We start from the raw sequence: 20919 nt of genomic DNA on the forward strand, positions 1-20919 counted from the left end.
CATATGTATGTAATATATTTTCTTTTTAAGCGTAGCAAATATTAATATTTCATACAAGTATATATTTTTATATAATTTTAGTAGTAAACTAAAAAAACCTACCTAGTATTTAATTCACAAATAACATCATTATTATACAATTAATAAATATTTTTGAATTTAAATTATAAATCAAATAAAACGAATTTATCAAATTCGGTAACGTGATTGATATACTGTTTTTCTTTTTCACCAAGAGAGCGGTATACTTGAAACTATGTTTGCCTTCTGTTTGATCAGGATGATTGGTGCTATGCCAGCGGTGGCGGTTCGTCACGAGCGTAGAAGGCAAGAAAAAAGGTTGAAACGGCCGAGTCAGCTCTATTTGGGAGGACAATGGCTACCACCCCTTCAAGGTTCGCCACCCACCCCTAGTCCACACGGGCACAACAATTTAGATCCTTTGCCCGAGCTCTACTTATGCGGCAAGGTAATATAGTTATCGTAATAAACACAATATAAAGTTAAAGTTAAAAAAAAAAAAAAAAAAGAACTATATTTAATATCTCTAATTAGATTAAAGATTACTTTCTTTGCGATTTTCCAAGATTATACAAATCCAAGTGTATACAAGTATAGAAATATATTATAGCGAGAGAGAAAACTACAATACAAAGGGAACAACTTGCGTGAAACAGAAAAGATGTCTAATCTTTCTGTTTGAGTTTTTTGCAAAAAAAAAAAAAAAAAAAAAAAAAAATTAAATAAAATCCTCCGACGTTATATTAAAAGATAATCAGATATTGCTTTTTAAGAGAGAGCTATCTCTCTTGAAATTTTTCAATATTATTACCGTTATATATATTTTAACATTTATTTTGCGATGCAAAAATCAATATGCCCAAAATGACAATTTGCATATATAATATATGCAAATTGTTGCAGATAGAAAACGTGTCCAACTTTGACACATGTATTAATTTTGCGAGAGAGAATTTTTATTTATATTTTATATATATATACAAACGACAAGAAAATCATCTTTTCATCCTGATAAGTGCAAACACATATGCGTTGTTGGCTGACGAAAGATCGTTGCCCGTAGATATCCGGGCTGCATGCTGTGGTGGTGTGCCTGTTGTTGGGCGCGGTGGTGCTCGTGGTCGGTCTCGTCCAACTCGCTCCGGGTGCAACGACCACCAACCACAGATTGGCGTTACTCATAGCAGGCGCTGCCCTACTTATACTGGGTGAGCTTTCTTAGATACGGAAAAGTATCTTTCTTCCTTTTTGCCTTTATTAATAATCTTTTTTATCGTACAAGAGTCATACAATTTGCTTCTATAAAATCAGCAAAGGATCTTGATTATTTCACGTAGAGCCGCATTATCGACGAGAACGTCAATTGCACGTTCGAAGAAAAATGATGTATAAAAATGCGCTTAACAAGAGAGAAAGAGAGACACCTTGTGTACTTTTCTTTTATTATGATATAAAATATATTTAATAATTTTTTTCACCGCCAACCGCTTTGTCTTTTCCAACTTTTTACGTACGTTAGGGTAAACTAGGATAAGATGGCCATAGGCTGTCATTTTTTCAATAATCGCTACATTATTCGAAATAACGATATTGTCAATCTTACATCATATTTTTACTTTTCACTCTACCTGCAAAGTTTTTCATTTCTTCACTAAAAACTGTTAAAACGTTGCATAAGTTACAGTTAAGCTATCCGTACATAATCGACGTTTATAGACATATTATAAAGATATGTAAATTGTTACATGATTTATAACTTTTATTTTCGTTTTCACTATTTTTTTGTATAAATATTATGGTCGTCTTTTCCTGAAAAGTTGGGTAAGATGGCCAATGCTTACGTCGTACTATTTTGATGATTTAAAATTTCCATGAAATATTTTCCTTTTAATTTCGATAATATTACGTAATTTAAGCTTCAGCGAAGATAATATGCCAAGCACTATTAAAAAAAATAACAAAAATACAAAGTATGTTTTTTTGCATTTTAAAAAACTATGGGGCCATCTTACCCGAGTTTACCCTAATCTATCGAATACAGCGTTGACTTAAATTGCTGGTCGGTGAGATGACGTGTAGCGATACTTCCAATTACGTTGCTCATGTTATATCATTTATGTTTCAGGCGTTATTCTAGCGGGCGTAAGATGTTACGTGTTACATTGCGTGCCGCTTCCGGTTGAATCGCCGGTCGCAACGCCTATTCCGCCAGCGACGAGCGAGCAAGCACCAGCCGTACCCAAAGACACCTTGGATCTTCTGGTTGGTCATCAGAATCAACCGGAAACGGATGCTTTGATGCAGCATCGAGAGCATCATCATCATCATCATCATCAGCATCATCATCATAACAATCACAAACAGAAACGTAGTTCTCAGGGCTCGCATTCCGAAGAGGCCTAAAATATATACGAGCGAAGAGAAGAGAGGTACGAGGTATATTTGTTCGATGATTTGACTGACATGACTGAGAGAAAACGAAGGAAGTTTGATGAAATGCGCGGATCGAAAGACAAATAAGGTGAAGTTTAGCAAAATCTTTTTTTTCTTTTTTTTTCTCCTTCGGAAGGAAGGAAGAAAGACAGCCATTATTTCATATAATATATCTTAAAGTACATATAGAGTTTCCTAGAATGCGGCGCGTCTTCTCTGTGCGAATAGGATCATAAGGAAGTCGGAATAACTCACACGTCGATGTCGAAATTTAATAACTTGATTATAGCGATAAGATTTTTCCAGCACTCCAACGCACCAATAAGCAACCTCGATATAACTTTTACCAGAAAAGATGTGTTAGCGAATCGGGGAAAAATGTTACTCGACTGTTACTAACAACGTCTCGCAACGTCATGAAGCGACATGAAAAATGCGTCTTTTGCATAACAAAGATACATGTACATTATCTTTTTACACTCGTATATGTATATATTATATATATATATATATATATATATATATATATATATTTAATATATATATATATATATATATATATATTTATACTTAAGCGACATTAACAAAAGTTTGTGCCTGCGCGCGGAGAAAGCTTTGTTCGATGTCAAATTGACAAATGGTTTGTGTTCGCTCAATGTACCCTTTGCATATAATTTCAATGAGGGCAAAGGACGTAAAGGGTAAATCGATATCGTTTGTACATATCGCGATATATACCAATTCCACTCTCTCTCTCTTTACGATTATATTTGTTTACAATTTTTACAATTTACGTACAACGTATAAAATGTAATAAGGATATAATTCAACGCACATTAATAATGTGACGTTTTTCGCGAGAATAATTCTCGGCGCGCGGATACACGTTCGTCTATTGGGGTCCACTTAAAGTTATCGCGTGAAATTAAACACTAAACACACGCGCACACACACACACACACACACACACACACACACACACACACACACACACACACACACACACACACACACACACACATATACCAACAGTTACGCAAAAATATTTTACACCCTGACGTACAAAAAAAAAAAAAAAAAAAAAAAAGGAACGATCTGATTTCATATACAGCGAAATTTCGCGATTCCACTGCACTCTTACATTTTCTCTCATTCATCTATAATAGTCGACATAAAATAAGAAGAGAGGTAAATGACACTCACATTTACACACACACATACACACGCCTACATGCACTTACACTTACTTATGTACGCACTATAATCTAGTATTACAAGACGATCGATTATGTAATCGTTTCTATAACGCGGTCTGTTGCACTAACGCGTTGCAACTTTAGTTGGATTATCTCTAGATGAATGTTAGACATATAGATATAGATATAGATATCCCTTCTTAGATATCTGAATTTCAACCGTATATATATACATATATATATATATATATATATATATATATATATATATATATATATATATATATAGCCGGAGACAGATAATTTTATCAACCATGACATTAAAACGGTAACCAACGTTGGTGCAAACAGTCCTAAAAATAAACGCATCTGTCTAGCGATGAATTTGCGACAAATGTAAACATAGTGAGACGCGAACTGTAACGTAAAAATCATGAAAGTTCAAAGTATTCAGCTAAAATAGCTCGTGTAAGCGATACAGCATTTAACTTTTTTTTAACTTTCTGGCGCCCTTAACGCGCGTTTTATTTCTCAACAATAATGAAGTAACTGCATCTACAATATTAAATATTATGGCCTATTAATTTTTTTATAAATAAAAAATTAATACAGGCACGTGTACAAAATTAATAAAAGTAAATAAATTATCATACGATATATTATTTTTAAATTTTTCTATTTTCAAAATTTATGATTGAAAAATGACGGAAAGAAAATAATTAATATTTTGAATTCAACCATTTGATATATATATAGTAAATGTTCAAGAGTACTCTTCTACCCTCTCATTAGGCCATATTTTGCACGTGGATTCAGTTACTTTATTATAAATTATGTACATATATACACTAGAAGTTTGCATCTCTCTTTTGCGTAAATGTATTATTACTTTATTAGTCAGCACTGCCTAATTTTCACGCGAGGCACAGTATATATACTGTAATCGCTCTAATTGCCTTTGTAACGCGAATCTACTTGTATCATGCCATTTTAATCAAACACGAGTACGCGGAGTGTTAGTGCACTTTGCTCGGGCGCCTTCCCAAGTAAAATTTCATACGAGGATTAATTTAAGCGATTGCCGATTCGCGTCATTTTCTACAGCGAATGGTTCTTATTCCTTGGGCTTGTTACAACGTAGTAAAAAAAAAAAAAAAAAAAAAAAAAAAACGAATATATATATATATATATATATATATATGAAAAGGAAAAGATATATATAAAATTATACTATTAACAACACTTAGGGATAACAAAATGCTATGCGCCACTTAATACGCGTTGCACATTGTGCATTCATTGCATATTACGCGTTTTATGCATTACATATATATATATACAACATTACGTATCGTTTCTTCTTCTATAATATATATATATATATATATATAAATCAGCAAATTGTGTAATATGTCCCCTATTAGACGAAATATCTAGATATAGGAATGTTAGCGTGTATATATATACTTATAGTGCAAGCTTCGTGCAAACTGGCGATAAGCGTATCTCGAAAGTAGTTATATATTTATATAAAGCGCGTAGAACACGATTCATTTGGAAAAAAAAAAACATCACGGTTCATTTAGAAAAAAAAAATTCTCTCTTCGCATATGTATATATATATATATATATATATATATATATATATATATATATATAGTAAGTCCTCGTTGTTGGTTATATCCAATATTGCTTGGCCAATTTTGGTTAAAGAGCCCGGACGATAGGTGCCAATCGTAGTAAATGCATAAAACGGTACTATATTATTGTAGTCGCTTGTTGTTACTTTTGTGCGTTTACGAGATATGTTGCTGCACGCGTAAAGAGAAACGAATCGATTCAAAAGCGAATCTCTGTCGCTTTTGTCACGAGTGCGAACGAATAACGAGATCCTATTATTGCGTTTGGGCTTGCGCGTATAGCCCTCCTCCCCCTCCCCTGCCCTTCTTCCCCCGTAATATTAGGACAGCAGATTATCAGTGGGGTAGATGTGAGAAAATACCCCTTGTTTCTCCATTACATTATTATTACGTGGTGTCGCGTGTCGCGCATACTCCGAAGCGGAAATTCTTTGCAAACGGTTTATCGCGTCGAAGCTTTCCTTATGATTTTCCTTAATGTTTTTATGTTAATCGCAGAACAGAGTTTGAAAACAACAGGTTCACACGCAAATACACACACGTTACACATACCACGGAAAAAAAAAATGCATAAACTGCGGTTTGCGATTTTACATACTTAAATATACGTGGACTGACGCGAAGTTTCGTGATTTTTTACGAGGTATATATCTCTTTTTTTACATGTCTACGTATAATACACATATATATATATATATATATATATGTAATGTACTTTATCTTTTATACGCGTATATCGGTGCGTATCACACACGCTATCTTATATCTCCATCATCTGTCTATTTCATCTCATCGCGCGCGAGAGAAACGACGCGGTTGAAGAGACCGTGGTTTCTCTTCTTGATAATTTACATAATATTCTATCTCTCTACACACTTATATATATATATATATATATATATATATATATATAATATATTCACGCGTTATATCTCGACGACCAATTATCACGAATGAGAGAATGAGAGATAGAGATAGAGAGAGAGAGAGAGAGAGAGAGAGAGAGAAAGGGAGAAAGAAAGAGAGAGAGAGAAACAGAGGCGAATTTGTGCGGCGGAGGAGTAAAAAAAGTGCTTTCTTCAAAAGACGATCTTTCAGATTTTGTATAAATTTATTATACAATATTATATGTATACACACTCTATCTTCCTAATATATAATTATATTATATTGTTACACGCGCGCAGAGCTATATCTGCAACTCTATATATGTATATATTATATACGTTCCGTTTGCGCGGGCAAACGGCAATTATTATGAAAGTTTCGTCACGATACCTTGCCCGAATCTATCTTATAACGCGAGCGAGCTCTTTTGCGAGCGATCGACAGTGTCTCGACCGTTTCTCATTTCGATTAAAAATTCATCGAGAACAATTGTATAACAACGGTATATGTCGAACGTTATAACGAACGAACGAACGAACGAACGAACGAACGAACGGAAATGCCACTGTCTTTGCGTTCTGCGAGGAGGGACGTGGGCGATATTAACCTTGTATGTGATTCTACATTAAAACCAAATTGTAAGCAAAAGTCAACTCTATGGCTATTTTAACTTTCAGAGTTTAATAAAACGTTTTCACTAACAGCAAATACAAAGAGCGATTTTGTTGAGAGAGAATCCCGTGAATGTGTGTAGTTCCCATTTATTAAAATTGTCCAACCAACATACCTGTATCTGTCCGAGTTTACAATTCAATTTCGAATATATAGGTGTAATACCTAGTGCAGCATGGTTTCTCTTGTTTTTCCTTGTATGCATTTATATACTTTTACATGCACGTATTACTTATGCAGAATTAGAAAATTGACAAATTATTAGTCGTCGTATTGTACGTAAATTGAATTTGATTCATGTGTCAGATCGCTTTGGATGAGAGGCAGGCGAATAAGTTTGAATTGGTTTGTTTTGAAAACGTCAAAGACGTCATCTGAAAAAGGGACAAATGGACGCGCACGCGCGCGTTCCACGCACCAGGTGGTCGTCGATGGTGACGATACTTTTAGCACAAGCCTGGTGGGCGGTAGGGTGGCCGTAGGGTGGTTTATCGACCAGGATGCGAGTGCTCGAAAGGTTCAGTAGTCGTGGGACCACCACCCCGTCAAAACCGAGCTTTTGTCGAGACGCGAGCTTTTCGCGGACGCTTTGCAGTGTTCCCATTTTTCTCTCTCTCTCTCTCTCTCTCTCTCTCTCTCTCTCTCTCTCTCTCTCTCTCTCTCTCTCTCTCTCTCTCTCTCTCTCTCTCCCCCGTCCCCCTTTTCTCTTTCCTTAGCTTTTCGTCTTTTCGCCCGCTGTCTCCCTTTTCCCGCTTTCTTCATACTTTGCACACGGTGTAATATAAAGTACGTCGCAAGCCAAGGGGTTCCATATATCTCACGTTCGAGCCTTCAGCTAACGAAGTAAGTCCGACACGCGATATATAAGTACTATGGAGAAAGACGAAGGGAGGAATCTCTCGAATCTGTAACGAGAGCGATTGATTTTATTCTCTTCTATATTCGCTTTTTCGCTCGCGGATACGGATTTCGAGAATTCGTCACGTTTAATCGCATACTTTATCTACTTGTATTAGTTGCCGAACATTCCTCACAATTTCGTATAGCTGTATCAAAAAGTAGATGCGTCGCAGGTACAATGTTTCCATCAATTATCGCCCTATAGACAGTTTGTCCTTCGATTTCACATTAATTTCAGTTCTTAGTTGGTGTAAAAAAGTATTTATATTCATGCCCTCCAGATATATATCATCCTTTTATTATTTTCTCAGGGTGAACAAATATGGGGCAACTAGAGATATATCCTATATAATATTTTCTTTTTCTGCTTTAAAAACACAAGTGGAGGATGCTTCAATTTTTATTTTTTTTTTTTACCTAGATTTGGTAGATATCTCTTTTAATTTATTTTCAAGGATAGAGATTCCCGATATAGAATACCTGGTTCGGCGGTTGAAAGCTTATCGGCGAAGCGTGAAATTTCCCTTGGATGTTAAATGTGCAATGGTGACCCATTTATCGATTTTCTGAGATTTTAGTGCAACATCGTATCTAACACTTGTGTCGCGTTACCTAAGGCGTTTTAAATCTTTCGTTAAACGAAAATCGGACCCAAATATCATTGAAGAGAATTCGACAAATCCGTTTGCAAATCGACGCTCTTAAAACAAAACGTCACGCGGCTATCACGAGTCGTGATGGCTGTGTCTCTCAATGAAAGATATCCCAAAGCGATACTCGAGTAGATCCATCATCCGTCGATGTTTGCAACAATCGACTAATATTGATATTGCTTGTCGTCATTGATCCTCCCTCTCTTTTAGGCCAGCGTGTCTAAAGCTAATGAAATCGCGATAGGAATAAACGCACGCGGCCATATGGCGTGCGCCAACCTCGATTATCGGAAACTGTTATAGCTATTTTTCTGGAGCACAGCCAAACGCGCGAGATATCAACGGTAACAAGCACGACCCAAGGCAACGGCGAGTCAATGCACGAAAAGTGTAGGTCGTTGGCGTAAATTTTCAATTCCATTCGCGGGCTTGACATCTTTATTTTACGAGAGAGATTCTACAGGGAATAATTATTATCGCATTTCTTTTCTAATGTCTAAATTTCAAATCCAAAGATATCTCTCGCTGGTTGCGCTGCCTCGTCTCAACGTGGCCGAACGTAGAACAATCCGCGAGTTGGTACCTTCCAGGGTGAATCACCTCGATGTGTATAATAAATAGCATTGCCCCATCTCGAGCTAAACTCGAGCGCTACAATGGTACAAATGAAACTTGAACGTGGAGAGAGACGTGTTTTACGTGGGAATTAATATATAATTTATATTTTCTTTTTCCTCCTCTCTACGTATCTTTTCCAAGATTTTGGCAGAAATCCAGGCTGCAAGATAACATAATACTAGTTGCACATTCATGCGCGCCTATAACTGGCCTACTCTCTTCGATGCACGTGGAGTTGCAACCATGACATCGAGGAATCAGGCCACTGTTCCACTTTACGCTTTTCTAAAGCGATAAAGGTTGTATCCGTTTATTATGCACACAGTCGGCGCGATTCGGCATTGCGAAATTCTCGGCTTTTCCGTAGATTACAATCTGCACAATCTGCACAATCTACAGGATTAACTTTAACCGTTCCGAGATATATCGCTACAATTTTAATCATATTAAAATCGTTTCGCCGCGCCAAATTATACGAGGGTGGTGTGACATGTTTTTCTGCTTATATTCTCGTTTCTCGTAAACGCAATCACGCGAGATGATATTTATCGTTAACGCGTCGATGGAGTTTAATGCAAATTTCAGATTGCAAAAAGGAAAGGGAGAAAAAGTCTGCTATCGTATATACGACAGCCATGTCGACGATTTTTTAACGGTGTAGCCTGCACCCCGCGCTAGCTTCGGTTGTTCGATAATCGAGGTACAAAGGCCATCGCCCCCGAGAACATATCTAGGCCACCGACACCACCGACCGTTTGCCACAGTAATCGCCTTCACCGTTGCACATTCGACTGTAAAACACGCTGAAGAAACCACTATGCCATATAATTTCATACGAAAAATAATTTCAGTCAGTGTGCTCGTCAAATTTAGTAGAATATCAACTTTATTACTATGGCATATAATTCGATCAAAATGTCACGAGCATCAATTCTTCCAACGTGATTTTTTGTTTTTTTTTTTTTCATAGGGTAAACTAGGCTATGATGTGGCCATAGGCTGTCATTTTTTCAATAATCGTTACATTATTCGAAATAATAACGATATTGTCAATCTTACATCATGTTTTTACTTTTCACTCTACCTGCAAAGTTTTTCATTTCTCCACTAAAAATTGTTACAACGTCGAATAAATTACGATTAAGCTATCGTAATCGATACGTCTATAGACGTATTATAAAGATATGTAAATTGTTACACGATCTATAACTTTTATTTTCGTTTTCACTATTTTTTTATAAATATTATGATCGTCGTTTCCTGAAAAGTTGGGTAAGATGGCCAAGGCTTACGTTGTACTACTTTGATGATTTAAAATTTCTATGAAATATTTTCCTTTTAATTTCGATAATAATATTACGTAATAATTTAAGCTTCAGCGACGATAATATGCTAAGCGCTATTAAAAAATAACAAAAATACAAAGTATGTTTTTTTTTGCATTTTAAAAAACTATGGCCATCTTACACCGAGTTTACCCTCTCTCGTATTTTGCGAATAAATTCTCGATGATAAATTAAATGCGTTACGTTTATCCTCATCAGAATGATTACGGCGTTACCGGTACCTTCGGTGAAGGTCTTTCACAAGACTTACTACCAGGAGAAGGGCTTGCGGATAGGAAATAGCCAGCCGGGAAGTCCATTGGCGGAGAGCGAGGCGGTACTGGCCATGATAGACAAAGAACCACCAGAATATTATTTTTGCGGAAAGGTATAATGAGAGCTTTCGACTTTTCAATAATGAAAAAGCGATCGCTTCGTGAAACTTGAAAACCCGTTGTTGAACTCGCTCGCTTTTCCATTATCCGCGAGATAAAAAAGATCCTTGTATGCGATACATGTTGACTAAAAAAAAAAAAAAAAAAAAAAAAAAATCTCCTCCAATAATAAATTATTCCAGGTAAATTCACTGTACGTCGTCGTCGGTTCGCTGTTGCTGGGAGCGGTGGTGCTGGTCGTCGGTCTGGTGCAACTCGCTCCGGGCGCGGAAGCCGCGCAAAACTCGGCGGCACTGATCGCCGCCGGTAGCGGCCTCCTGGTGATAGGGGTGTTTCTCGCCCCCTTGAGAGCCGTGTGCATCAGAAAGCAGAGCGCGGCGCAAAAGGACGGCACCCATCAGCGGAGCGTCACCAGCATAGACATGCTGCTGGCTCAGCACAGGTAAAAAGCGATTAATCGATATTCTTCGATACTTTCATACCCGATACACAGCCGGATGCTGCGCGATACTACACGCGGAACCATGCATGCTACGGACATTTTTTTCCCTTTTTTCCTCCCTCCCCCCTCCCCTCTCCCCAAAAGACGTACAATTTTTTCCTCTTGTGTCCACCGTTGTCTATATAGAATTTGGAAAAAAGAAAACAAAAAAAAAAATGTAAAATATTTCGTAAGAACCGGTTATTCCAACTTCTTGGTAGATTTATCCATCAATCACCCATTAGATAAATATCAGTTAATTGTTGTTCCATCTTTATTATTATTAAAGTTTACATACGAGTTAAATTGTTAATACCGAGGGGTAATTTTACTCGATGATTGAAGTAGCGAGTAAAATTACCTCTTGATAATAGCAATTTAACTCGTAGGCGTATAGGTATATGATATTTACCTAATAGATAATTAACGGGTAAGTCTACCAACAAGTTGGAAGAACCGACCCTTGGTAAATTAAACGCTTAAAATATTTCTTCTCGAGTCGCGCGAATAATTATTCGGCTAAAGGTGTACAAGCCTGCAATCTATTTCTACAATATTTGATCCCTCGCGCTCCATCACCGTCCGTTCGATCGTATCGACAGGGATTTCACGGTTCTGACGCCCGACGAACTCGAGGATCTCGTGGGCCGATCGACGTCCAACAACCTGGAGAACAAGCCTCACAAACAAGGTCACAATACCTAGGTACCGCCTGCCTCGAGGAAGGTATTACCTTCCGCGTCAACCGCGTCTCCGTCGTGTACGAGTACTACACCACCATCGTCCGTCACGTCGTCAGGACCAAGTTCCTCCATTCTGTACACGCATCGTTACGATACGCGCGAGCATAGTTTGGTTTAATCAATGTATGCAATGTATCGCTAGACTCGTTATTTCCGAATATAGAGCCGTCACGCATTTTCTAACGATGCTAGATTGCGAGGGAAAACGATTGGCAGCTCTTTCCGAGCTCTTTTCAGATTGCGACGTAGCACGATGGCTCGTCGACGTAAGAAAGTGGCCGAGATACACACGTAGACTCTACTCTATCGTATTCGACAAATTTTTCAACACATTTTTTTTTTTTTTTTTTTTTGACTTTTTGACTTTTTGACTTTTCGACTTTTTCATTCGCATCTGTCGCGTTGAAAAATGACCGCGCTCGCGCGAATGTTAAGTTCAACGGATTTGACATTTCCTTGTATCTACGTAATGAATGACTGGCAACAGAGGCTAGAGATAATCTAAACGAGTTATTTCAAGTATTCGATATTCATACTGTTTCTCTTGCTCGTTGAACTTTTGAGTCTTTTGAGCCAAATTACAGTACGTGATGGCAGAGGGTGTGTGCTCTTCATTATGATATTACAGTTGATGATATTGGTCGGTCGTATGACATGGACGAGTTATAAGATGATTACACTCGCACGCTAATTACATGCAGCAAGATATGTATGGAAAAAATATCACAGAAATATATTTATCGGTGAAAAATGAAGCGGCAAAGACGATAAATTTCGTATTAATAAAAAAAAAAAAAAAATCTAATACGCGGTGCATGCAATCTTTATTCGTATTCGCTTTTCGAAAAAAAAAAAAAAAAAAAAAAAGAAAAAGAAAAAATAGCACGACAGCTTGGAAAAAAACGCCCGAATCGAAAAATATGCGAAAAGAGAAGAGTATAAGTTAACTCAAGTTCTGGCGGGGGCCGAATTTTAGAGCCTTGAAAGAGGGACAATCGCGCAAAACACGGACATAGAGATATAAATAAAATTAATAAAAAAAACAAACAATCGCATAATATATATTTCACGAAATAACTTATTCTTCTTCTCTAGGCAATTAATTGTAGAAACCTTTCTTGATTTTCTAGACATCCTTATTTTGCGCCATTCCCATTTTATTCTTCCCCCTTCTCCCCCCTCCCCCTCCCCCTCCCCCTCCCCCCATCTACCCTGATTGTCTCTCGCACTCTTAAATCCGGTCCCTCGGACAATTTTTCTAAATTTTTCATAAATATATAAAGGTTCCGCGTGGTTATCGTTCTTCACCGCTGTACCAATTAAATTCTTTCCAAAATATTATCTTTTATATTTGATCGAGCTAAATTACATATTAAACGATTTTATAATTACGTACATTTGCATCAGAAATCAAAAGTTTTCTCTTTAAAAGAAAAGAAAAAAAAAAAAACAAGAAAAAAAAACATGTGATTTACTTACTATATTTAGAGTATGCATAAATGATTACTTGCATTTCCAATCGAATGTGCGTTTCAAGAATCAGAAATCTTCTACATGAAATTACGCACTTTCGATTCTCAGATTGAAAAATGCAGAAGTTGTAATATCGTATGTCCGTGTTGTAATGCCGTAGAAAATTTGATCGACATTTTTTCGTGTTACAGATTGTTAAGAGATATACTTTAACGTTGGAGGCACAATCTTTTTTACTATAAATATGTAGTAACGAATGTTACTTTCTCAAAGACTAAATTGTGTTCAATTTATGGGTGAATGAGTCTGATAGTACCGAGAGCAACTTTTGTCGTGTAATCTCTCTATCGTGAGTCGTTTAAATAAAAATATATAATTCGCGTTGCGACATACACCTACGTATATAGATAAGATTCGGAAATTCTTCCTCGACAATTGTTCCCTGCAGGACGATAAAAAAAAAAAAAAAAAAAAAAAAAAAAAAAAAAAAAAAAAAAAAAAAAAGAATACAAGAGGATAAGAAAAATTGATACGCGCAGAGAAGACTTTGTCGCAAATTTTCTCAATATTTCTTCGTTCAAATTTTTCCAAAGGCGTACTCATCGTGTGTGCGGTGATAACACGATACCGAATGACGAGAGACAAAGACACACGATATGTATAGCCCCATCGATACAGGCCGTACATATAATGTCAAGATGGTTGAATCAAAGGGTAAAACTATACTGTATCTGTATAATATGCCGGATCGGATGAGTAACGACGAACCTCACGCGCAATGAAACATACCGAGATCAATATGATGTATGCTTATATAGAGTGGCGTGCAAAAAGCGAGAATCGGCAAAGGGAGCGTACCCCGAGACCTGGGTAGTCCTTTGGCGAGAATTTAAGCGCCAGGCACAATTAGGCTCTCACCTTGGAAACTTGCGAGTTCTAATTCTTAGCAAATTAGAGGCCTTGATTCAAATTCTCGCTCAGACAAGGACCACCTAACCGTTGAAACGGAAAAGCTTGTTTGTGCCGATTTTCACCTTTTCAGCACCACAGCTTAATATATAAAAATGATAATTAAACGCTTAAGATAGATGTCGAGTCAATGTTTTCAATTAGAAGAGTAAAACAGATCGAAACTTGATATTCGTCCGTCATATGGATCTTCTTTTGATCTCGCCACTTTTAATTCGCAGATCCTTTCAAATCGGCAAATTTTCTTATTTCATGAATGCAAACGAGCGAAATATACGATGTAATCTTAGCAAAGTATAACATTAATGCGATTAAGTTTACGCGGAAATAATCGCCTAAAGTAGAAACATAAATCAAAACGCTAAAAGACTAATAATAAATGACACACACACACACACACACACACACATACACATACACAGATCACAAGATTTATCCACCTCGTATAACGCTAATAAGGATATCATCTCGGTTTTTATCTCTAATCTGTAAATTATTCGCAAGATAACAATATTTCCGTAAAATAAGTAAACTTTTGAATACGTATTCATAGATTTGACCTAAAACGCCAATCTCGCTACTGTTTAATGTTTAATAGACAAAAATTGGCACAAGCATATTATAATTTTTCTTTTGTCCAGCAAAACATATACAATACGTCTCTATAAAAATTGTAATAAAAAATATATATATTGGTTAAATTTTTATGTAATTTATATAAGTCAGCTGCTAGAGAATATTTATTTCTAGTGAACAAACATATGCTTTGTGAAGAGGAAACATATCTATCGAGTCGGCTATGAGTAGAGATATATTTTTATTGTTATTAGTGGATATAGGCGAGAAGGAAGGAGAATAGCGATTAAGGAAAATAACTGTCCACATTTCCCATACGCTGAGAGGCTTGCATTTGATGTGAGATTCCTAATATTGTGAATGTTTGCCTTAATTTCACAGAGATAAAGGTATCGTTGAATATGAATGGATAAATTCTATTTACGAAAAAAATTTCTAGTTACAAAGAGAAAAAAAGAAAGCGCGACTAATATTTTAAAAATATTTTTAAATTTACTATATTTTTTAATTGCCATGTTTATCCGCGCGTGAGAAAACTTTATGCAGTTCTTGTAAACAAGAAACAAAGGAGATCGGCGCGTTTTCGCTGATAGAGGTATAATTTGCCGCGATAGGATTTTTAATGTAACTCTAAGGCAACTAGTGCAACAAGGAAATAATCATCGATAATAACGCGAATTATGGCAATGTATGGGAGAGTTTGTATGCGAGACATATGTGCGTTCACATTTAATAGCGTACACGTACAATATTAAAAAATTATAATTAACACAGAGAGAATTGAGAGAATTATTATTCTACGAAACGTTAGACTGCATCTTATAAGTATACACGCGGTGATTAGATTATGTTACGTATATTAATTGAACGTTATATATACATGACAATTCCTTGTTGTACGAAAAGATTGGACATAATCTTAAGAGATTCAACGCACAGAATTAGCCGTAAGCATTTTTATAATGGTGTTCTATATTTATTAATATTATTATTATACTACTACTATACTATTATACTATTATTACTATTATATTACTCTACTACTATTACAATTATATTACTAATATCTATCAGAGATAGCCCAATTTACTTGTGATCCGGCCACGAATCGGCCGGCAGAAGTGTTCTTCGTACATGTTGGAATCATCGTCATAGGGGATTGGATAGTAATATGCCTAGCCTTGTATATACAAAAGTTTGTAATGTGAAAAGGAACAAAAATCAGATCGTCCGGGATAATAATATCAATCTCGATCGACTGGCCGATCTGCAATTTTTAATTAAAAAACGTAAAGCAAAATATATCGCGCGATGTAATCCTAATATGCATATCGTATCTCGTGAATCTTGATGAGAAAACTCTCGTCAGCTGTGATTGCAGCACATTTTTTAATATTTTTTCATACATTTTACAAACATAAATTCTCCGTAAAAAATGTGAGCTATATTAACGGTCTCATATAAAGTCAGCATATAAAGGATGATATACGCTTACTATTTTTAAATTATTCTAAATTGAGAAGGTATACGCCATCACGTATGTTATTTATTATTTTTTTCACATACGTACATACAGTCATCTATTCGATTACATTAGATGGTTTAAATGGAAATGACACATTTTTTTTAACCAAAATTTTGACGATTACGTAACGCGTATTTGAAAGAAAATTCTACGCTTTTTTTTAGTTACAACTTTTAATGATATCAAGTTTCTAAAAATTCACTTACGCATACAATACATATACATATATAAATACTAGTTGAAATATGCTGCAACCACACCACTTATTTTGCATCGTACGAAAAAAATCTCTATAATCGTGATGCATATGAATACATTATTTAATATATTACGATATCATAGTATATATAATATCGAGAAAGTTTTATTAATAAGCTCTTAAACTTAAAAATTGTAGTGTATAAGTAAAGGGAATGTTATATCGCGAAGCGTTCGCGATGACGCGGCCATCATTGTTGAGGCTGGTCATCTATTAGAGTGATAAAAAAAAAAAAAAAAAAATAAAGAAGTGCGCATTATTATTTTATTCCATGTTTTTATCGCGTAACTATATAATTTCACCGTATAAAATTATTACTCGAATGATAATGATATCGGAAATGCAGTGTGTACGTCGTAAATACGTATTCGAGATGCAGGGATTTTGCGGATGTTAAAAAAAAAAAAAAAAAAAAAAAAACAAAAAAAAGTATTCCCGGTCCCTTCTATCACTGCCAAAGATTAATTATAATGCGAGATAATATAAAACGCGTGCAAATCTTGAAACAATCACGAGAATGCGGCTGTATAATTAAACCTCAACAATATGTTCCGCCATTGTGAACATGTCGAAGACAACCTGCGTAACGTTTATTGGGAACATTCTGATTTGCTTAAACGTTTCGTTGATCCGTATATTTTGTAAGCAAAGATTATAAGATAACAGCAGTAAATAAATAAATATTACTACTATACGATATACTTTGCTTATTACCGCAGTCATATTATTGATCAATGATGGACACTAATATATTATCTTGCCCCTTTTTTCATTGTAGGCTCATATTCGTAACGTGAACAAAAAAATTTAATATTAAATTGACTTAATATTTTAAAAAGATTAAAGTTTTTTTTTTTTTTTTTTTTTTTTCTTCAAACTGTAATACTTCAAATATGTCATCTCTTACTTAATTATATTTTCTCTTCTGAGGCACTATACCAATTTTTGAAATTTCGTTTAGCGTTTCATGACATGATTATATTTGTTTCTTGATTATATATGTTTGTTAATATTATTGTTTAGTATTGAAATTTTTAACAAATTGATTTTAAATAATCATAAAAGTATATACCTACAATCGATCAACTGCAAATTGAAAACCTATTGATAATTTATCGACAGTGATATTAACAAATCGTCGATAACTTTGAGAATCAATTTCTCGACGATCGATATATTATTAGATTTTCAATTTTCCAAAAAAATGTGAAAATGCCAACGTATAAATACTTGGGTGGAAAATTTTAAGTTTTTCATAAAGCGCAAAGTTATTATAGCACATTGCGAGTTTTAATTTTTCGAATGCAGTTGGTTGAAATTGATTTCTAATGAATATGCAATTAGCTGATTTGTATTAACTAGATGATTAAATGCTTCAAGTTAAATAATCTTATCAAAGAACGTCGAAGAAACATGTATCTATGATTTATATTTGATATTAATCTTCTGTTTAGTTTATTATAAATGCTCCATTTTAGTTTAATAAAGTCGGGATATTAAGAAATGTATGTTCATTATATATGTTTCTCTTATATCAATACACACCAGATGGACTGACAACTCTTTAATAAATTTTATTTTCTTTCTGTCTCGGTTTCTCTTTTAAAATCATGCACATTTTCTTCCATAATATTAATAATCCTAAATTATCAATATATATATATATATATATATATATATATATATATATATATATGTGTGTGTATATTATAATCGTACCATAGAAACATAATATAATGTATATCTTTAATATATGTATATTTTTAATAATTATTAGATAGCTATGGGGTTAATTGTAATATTAAAATACATACATTTTTTTAACGACAATATGTTGGCACTGTCACTTTGGGACGTTTCTTTGATTCCATTTCTGAAAAAAATTCTTTGATGTCTTCTTCGCGTACAACTTTTTTGTTTTCTGCAAACTTTTGTAGATATTGCATGAGTCGTTCTTTCATATTGTTATATTCTAAAAATAATATTATATACAATCAGTATTAGCGGAATACCTATTTTCTGTATGATTGATGCTTTTAAAAATCTATTTATAGAATAATTTGAATTTTATCTTACCTTCAATCGCTGTCAACTTTTGTACATGTCCCATGCTTGCAAGAGCTTTCATACCTTTCTCATATTGCGATTCTTGCTTATTCATCTTACCTGCTTCCTCATATGCTTGTACGCTATCTTTTGGATCGAGTAAAAATGCAATACCGTTTGTCTTATACAACTAAAAAAAAATAAAAAGGAAAAATATATAATAAAAATTTATCACAAGAAAGGCGTACAAGTCTTTAAAACCTTTAATTTATCTACATAAGAAAAAAAAAAATTTTTTTTTCAATACCGATTTGCATTCTTCGCAAGTGCACAACGCAGCTCTCCAGCCCTCTATCCAAAAACAGCTTCCTTTAGTATTAGCATAATTATGTTTTGGCATTTGACATCCCTCTGACAGTTGATTGACTTCTATTTCTTCGTTGTCCTCAGATACATCAGATTTTATATCTGACTTTTTCGAAACTTACAACCAAAGTACATGTTAATAAATTTATGATCAAGGCAACAATTTCATATATGTCTAATAATCCAAATATTATACCTGCATATTTTGACGCATATTTCCATAGAAAATTGTGTTGTTTCATGCAACCTGCACAAATCATTTCGTCATACGCGTTATCTCCAGGTATACCATTGTCACATTCAAGATGCTATGGGAAACAATCGTTAGATGCATACATTTTGTTTATTAATATATAAATATAGATATATTTAGATATATTTACCTTCAAATGATACCAATCTTCGCATATTGTACACTGAAACATGTCATCTTCATCCCCTTCAGGATCTGGATACGGCCTTGCGCAAGTACAATAAACTCCATCAAAGTTTTGATTATAATTATTTTCAGTATTGATAGCAGATTTCACCTGAAAAGAAGGAGCGTTTATTAAGGAGAGCGCAATATAATTTTACATAATAAAAAATATAAAATGTAATACACAAAAGCCCTTTGATACCTTCTCCAAATTACACTGTTTGTCACCAAACTTGGAATTTCCACAGTCGCACCTGAAATGTCGCTTTGTATACAGTTCCACAAGCTCGTGTCCTTCATGACAGTGAAAAGTACACGCCAAGCAAACGGCAGCTCGAATTTTGTCCAAACAACATGTTTTACACGCGTACAACGCTTGTCTTATATATCCCTGCGTATAATTATTTGTTTAAGTAAAGTAGTCAATATCAATGGATGAACAAATGAATGAACGTAAAACAACGCTGGACACAAAAGTAAAATTGCAAATTCCATTGCGGGAAATATTGAAAAATGTGCCAACCTTGTTATAAGTACAATTCTGATCATCGGAGGCGCCCAAAACTGCATATGCGTCTTCCTCGAGCTGATTCTCTACTTGGAGAACATCGAGCATCGTAACGGAGTTATCGTCCTCTATCGACTCGGCCAACTTGTCAGACATGGCTTTGATTTCGCGTTGTCAATCGACAGAAGAGAGCGATGCAACGAATTCACTGGCGAAACTTTAGAATAAATAAAAACTTGAATTTTTCAGGTGTCAAGTATAAAAGGTTAGAGCAAACTAGGCGTTCAAAGGATCGATGACACTGCGCTTAACATGCATCTTATCAGCGCCTTAACGTTACTGAGTAATTTTCTTCCGTAAAAATTGCACGATCGTTGCTTTCAATCATATACCATTGCGACGATTTGCGTTTCGCGATTTTATCGGAATATCCTAGATATTATAACATGTCAAAAGCGTTACACAGCAGTGAGAGACGCAAAATTCAAACCGTTCAGAAAACACGGCAGATCAATCCGATTGGCTTACGTAAAACGAATCCAATTGATAGATCTACAAGTATACACCAATCACCGGGCGGCGAGTAGTCGATCGCTGTGTTTTGCGAATGGAGCCATTGATAGGTTAAATGGTAGCGACAGAAAGCTAGAGAGAGAGAGAGAGAGAGAGAGAGAGAGAAATATATTTTAAATTTCCTGTCGCTCTGTGAAATATTTAAAGGAAAAAGAAAAGGCGACGTGTACAAGCGTGTCGATAAAATTCGATACTTGATCTTTCTTTCCAACGCGTGATAGAAAATTCACCCCGCTATTCG

General features: G+C 35.1%; 3 protein-coding genes across 5 annotated transcripts; 2 read left to right on the forward strand and 1 right to left on the reverse strand.

Moving 5' to 3' along the window:
* Positions 1 to 329: 329 nt before the first annotated feature.
* LOC140672770 (uncharacterized) lies at positions 330 to 7188 on the forward strand. Its single transcript, XM_072905163.1, has 2 exons — positions 330 to 469; positions 2147 to 7188. The coding sequence occupies exons 1-2, from the start codon at positions 460 to 462 to the stop codon at positions 2422 to 2424; spliced, it is 288 nt and encodes a 95-aa protein (XP_072761264.1). The 5' UTR covers positions 330 to 459; the 3' UTR covers positions 2425 to 7188.
* A 196-nt stretch (positions 7189 to 7384) lies between these two features.
* LOC140672769 (uncharacterized) lies at positions 7385 to 14084 on the forward strand. 2 transcript variants are annotated; one of them, XM_072905162.1, is made up of 4 exons: positions 7385 to 7693; positions 10566 to 10734; positions 10924 to 11183; positions 13630 to 14084. In XM_072905162.1, exons 2-4 carry the CDS (start codon positions 10567 to 10569, stop codon positions 13649 to 13651), a joined length of 450 nt encoding a protein of 149 aa, XP_072761263.1. In that variant the 5' UTR covers positions 7385 to 7693; position 10566; the 3' UTR covers positions 13652 to 14084. The 2 variants fall into 2 exon arrangements, with proteins under 2 accessions (XP_072761263.1, XP_072761262.1); XM_072905161.1 differs by lacking the exon at positions 13630 to 14084 and adding an exon at positions 11825 to 13304.
* A 1885-nt stretch (positions 14085 to 15969) lies between these two features.
* Positions 15970 to 20596, reverse strand: LOC140672767 (putative E3 ubiquitin-protein ligase UBR7). 2 transcript variants are annotated; one of them, XM_072905159.1, is made up of 8 exons: positions 20121 to 20596; positions 19800 to 19988; positions 19563 to 19709; positions 19376 to 19487; positions 19121 to 19296; positions 18844 to 19003; positions 18582 to 18739; positions 15970 to 16250 (listed from the first exon to the last, which is right to left on the reverse strand). In XM_072905159.1, the coding sequence occupies exons 1-7, from the start codon at positions 20259 to 20261 to the stop codon at positions 18588 to 18590; spliced, it is 1077 nt and encodes a 358-aa protein (XP_072761260.1). In that variant the 5' UTR covers positions 20262 to 20596; the 3' UTR covers positions 15970 to 16250; positions 18582 to 18587. The 2 variants fall into 2 exon arrangements, with proteins under 2 accessions (XP_072761260.1, XP_072761259.1); XM_072905158.1 differs by lacking the exon at positions 15970 to 16250 and having other exon boundaries at positions 18513 to 18739.
* Between the last annotated feature and the right edge of the window lie 323 nt (positions 20597 to 20919).

This window comes from Anoplolepis gracilipes, chromosome 13, assembly GCF_047496725.1.
Source record: "Anoplolepis gracilipes chromosome 13, ASM4749672v1, whole genome shotgun sequence".
Classification (NCBI taxonomy): Eukaryota; Metazoa; Arthropoda; class Insecta; order Hymenoptera; family Formicidae; genus Anoplolepis; species Anoplolepis gracilipes.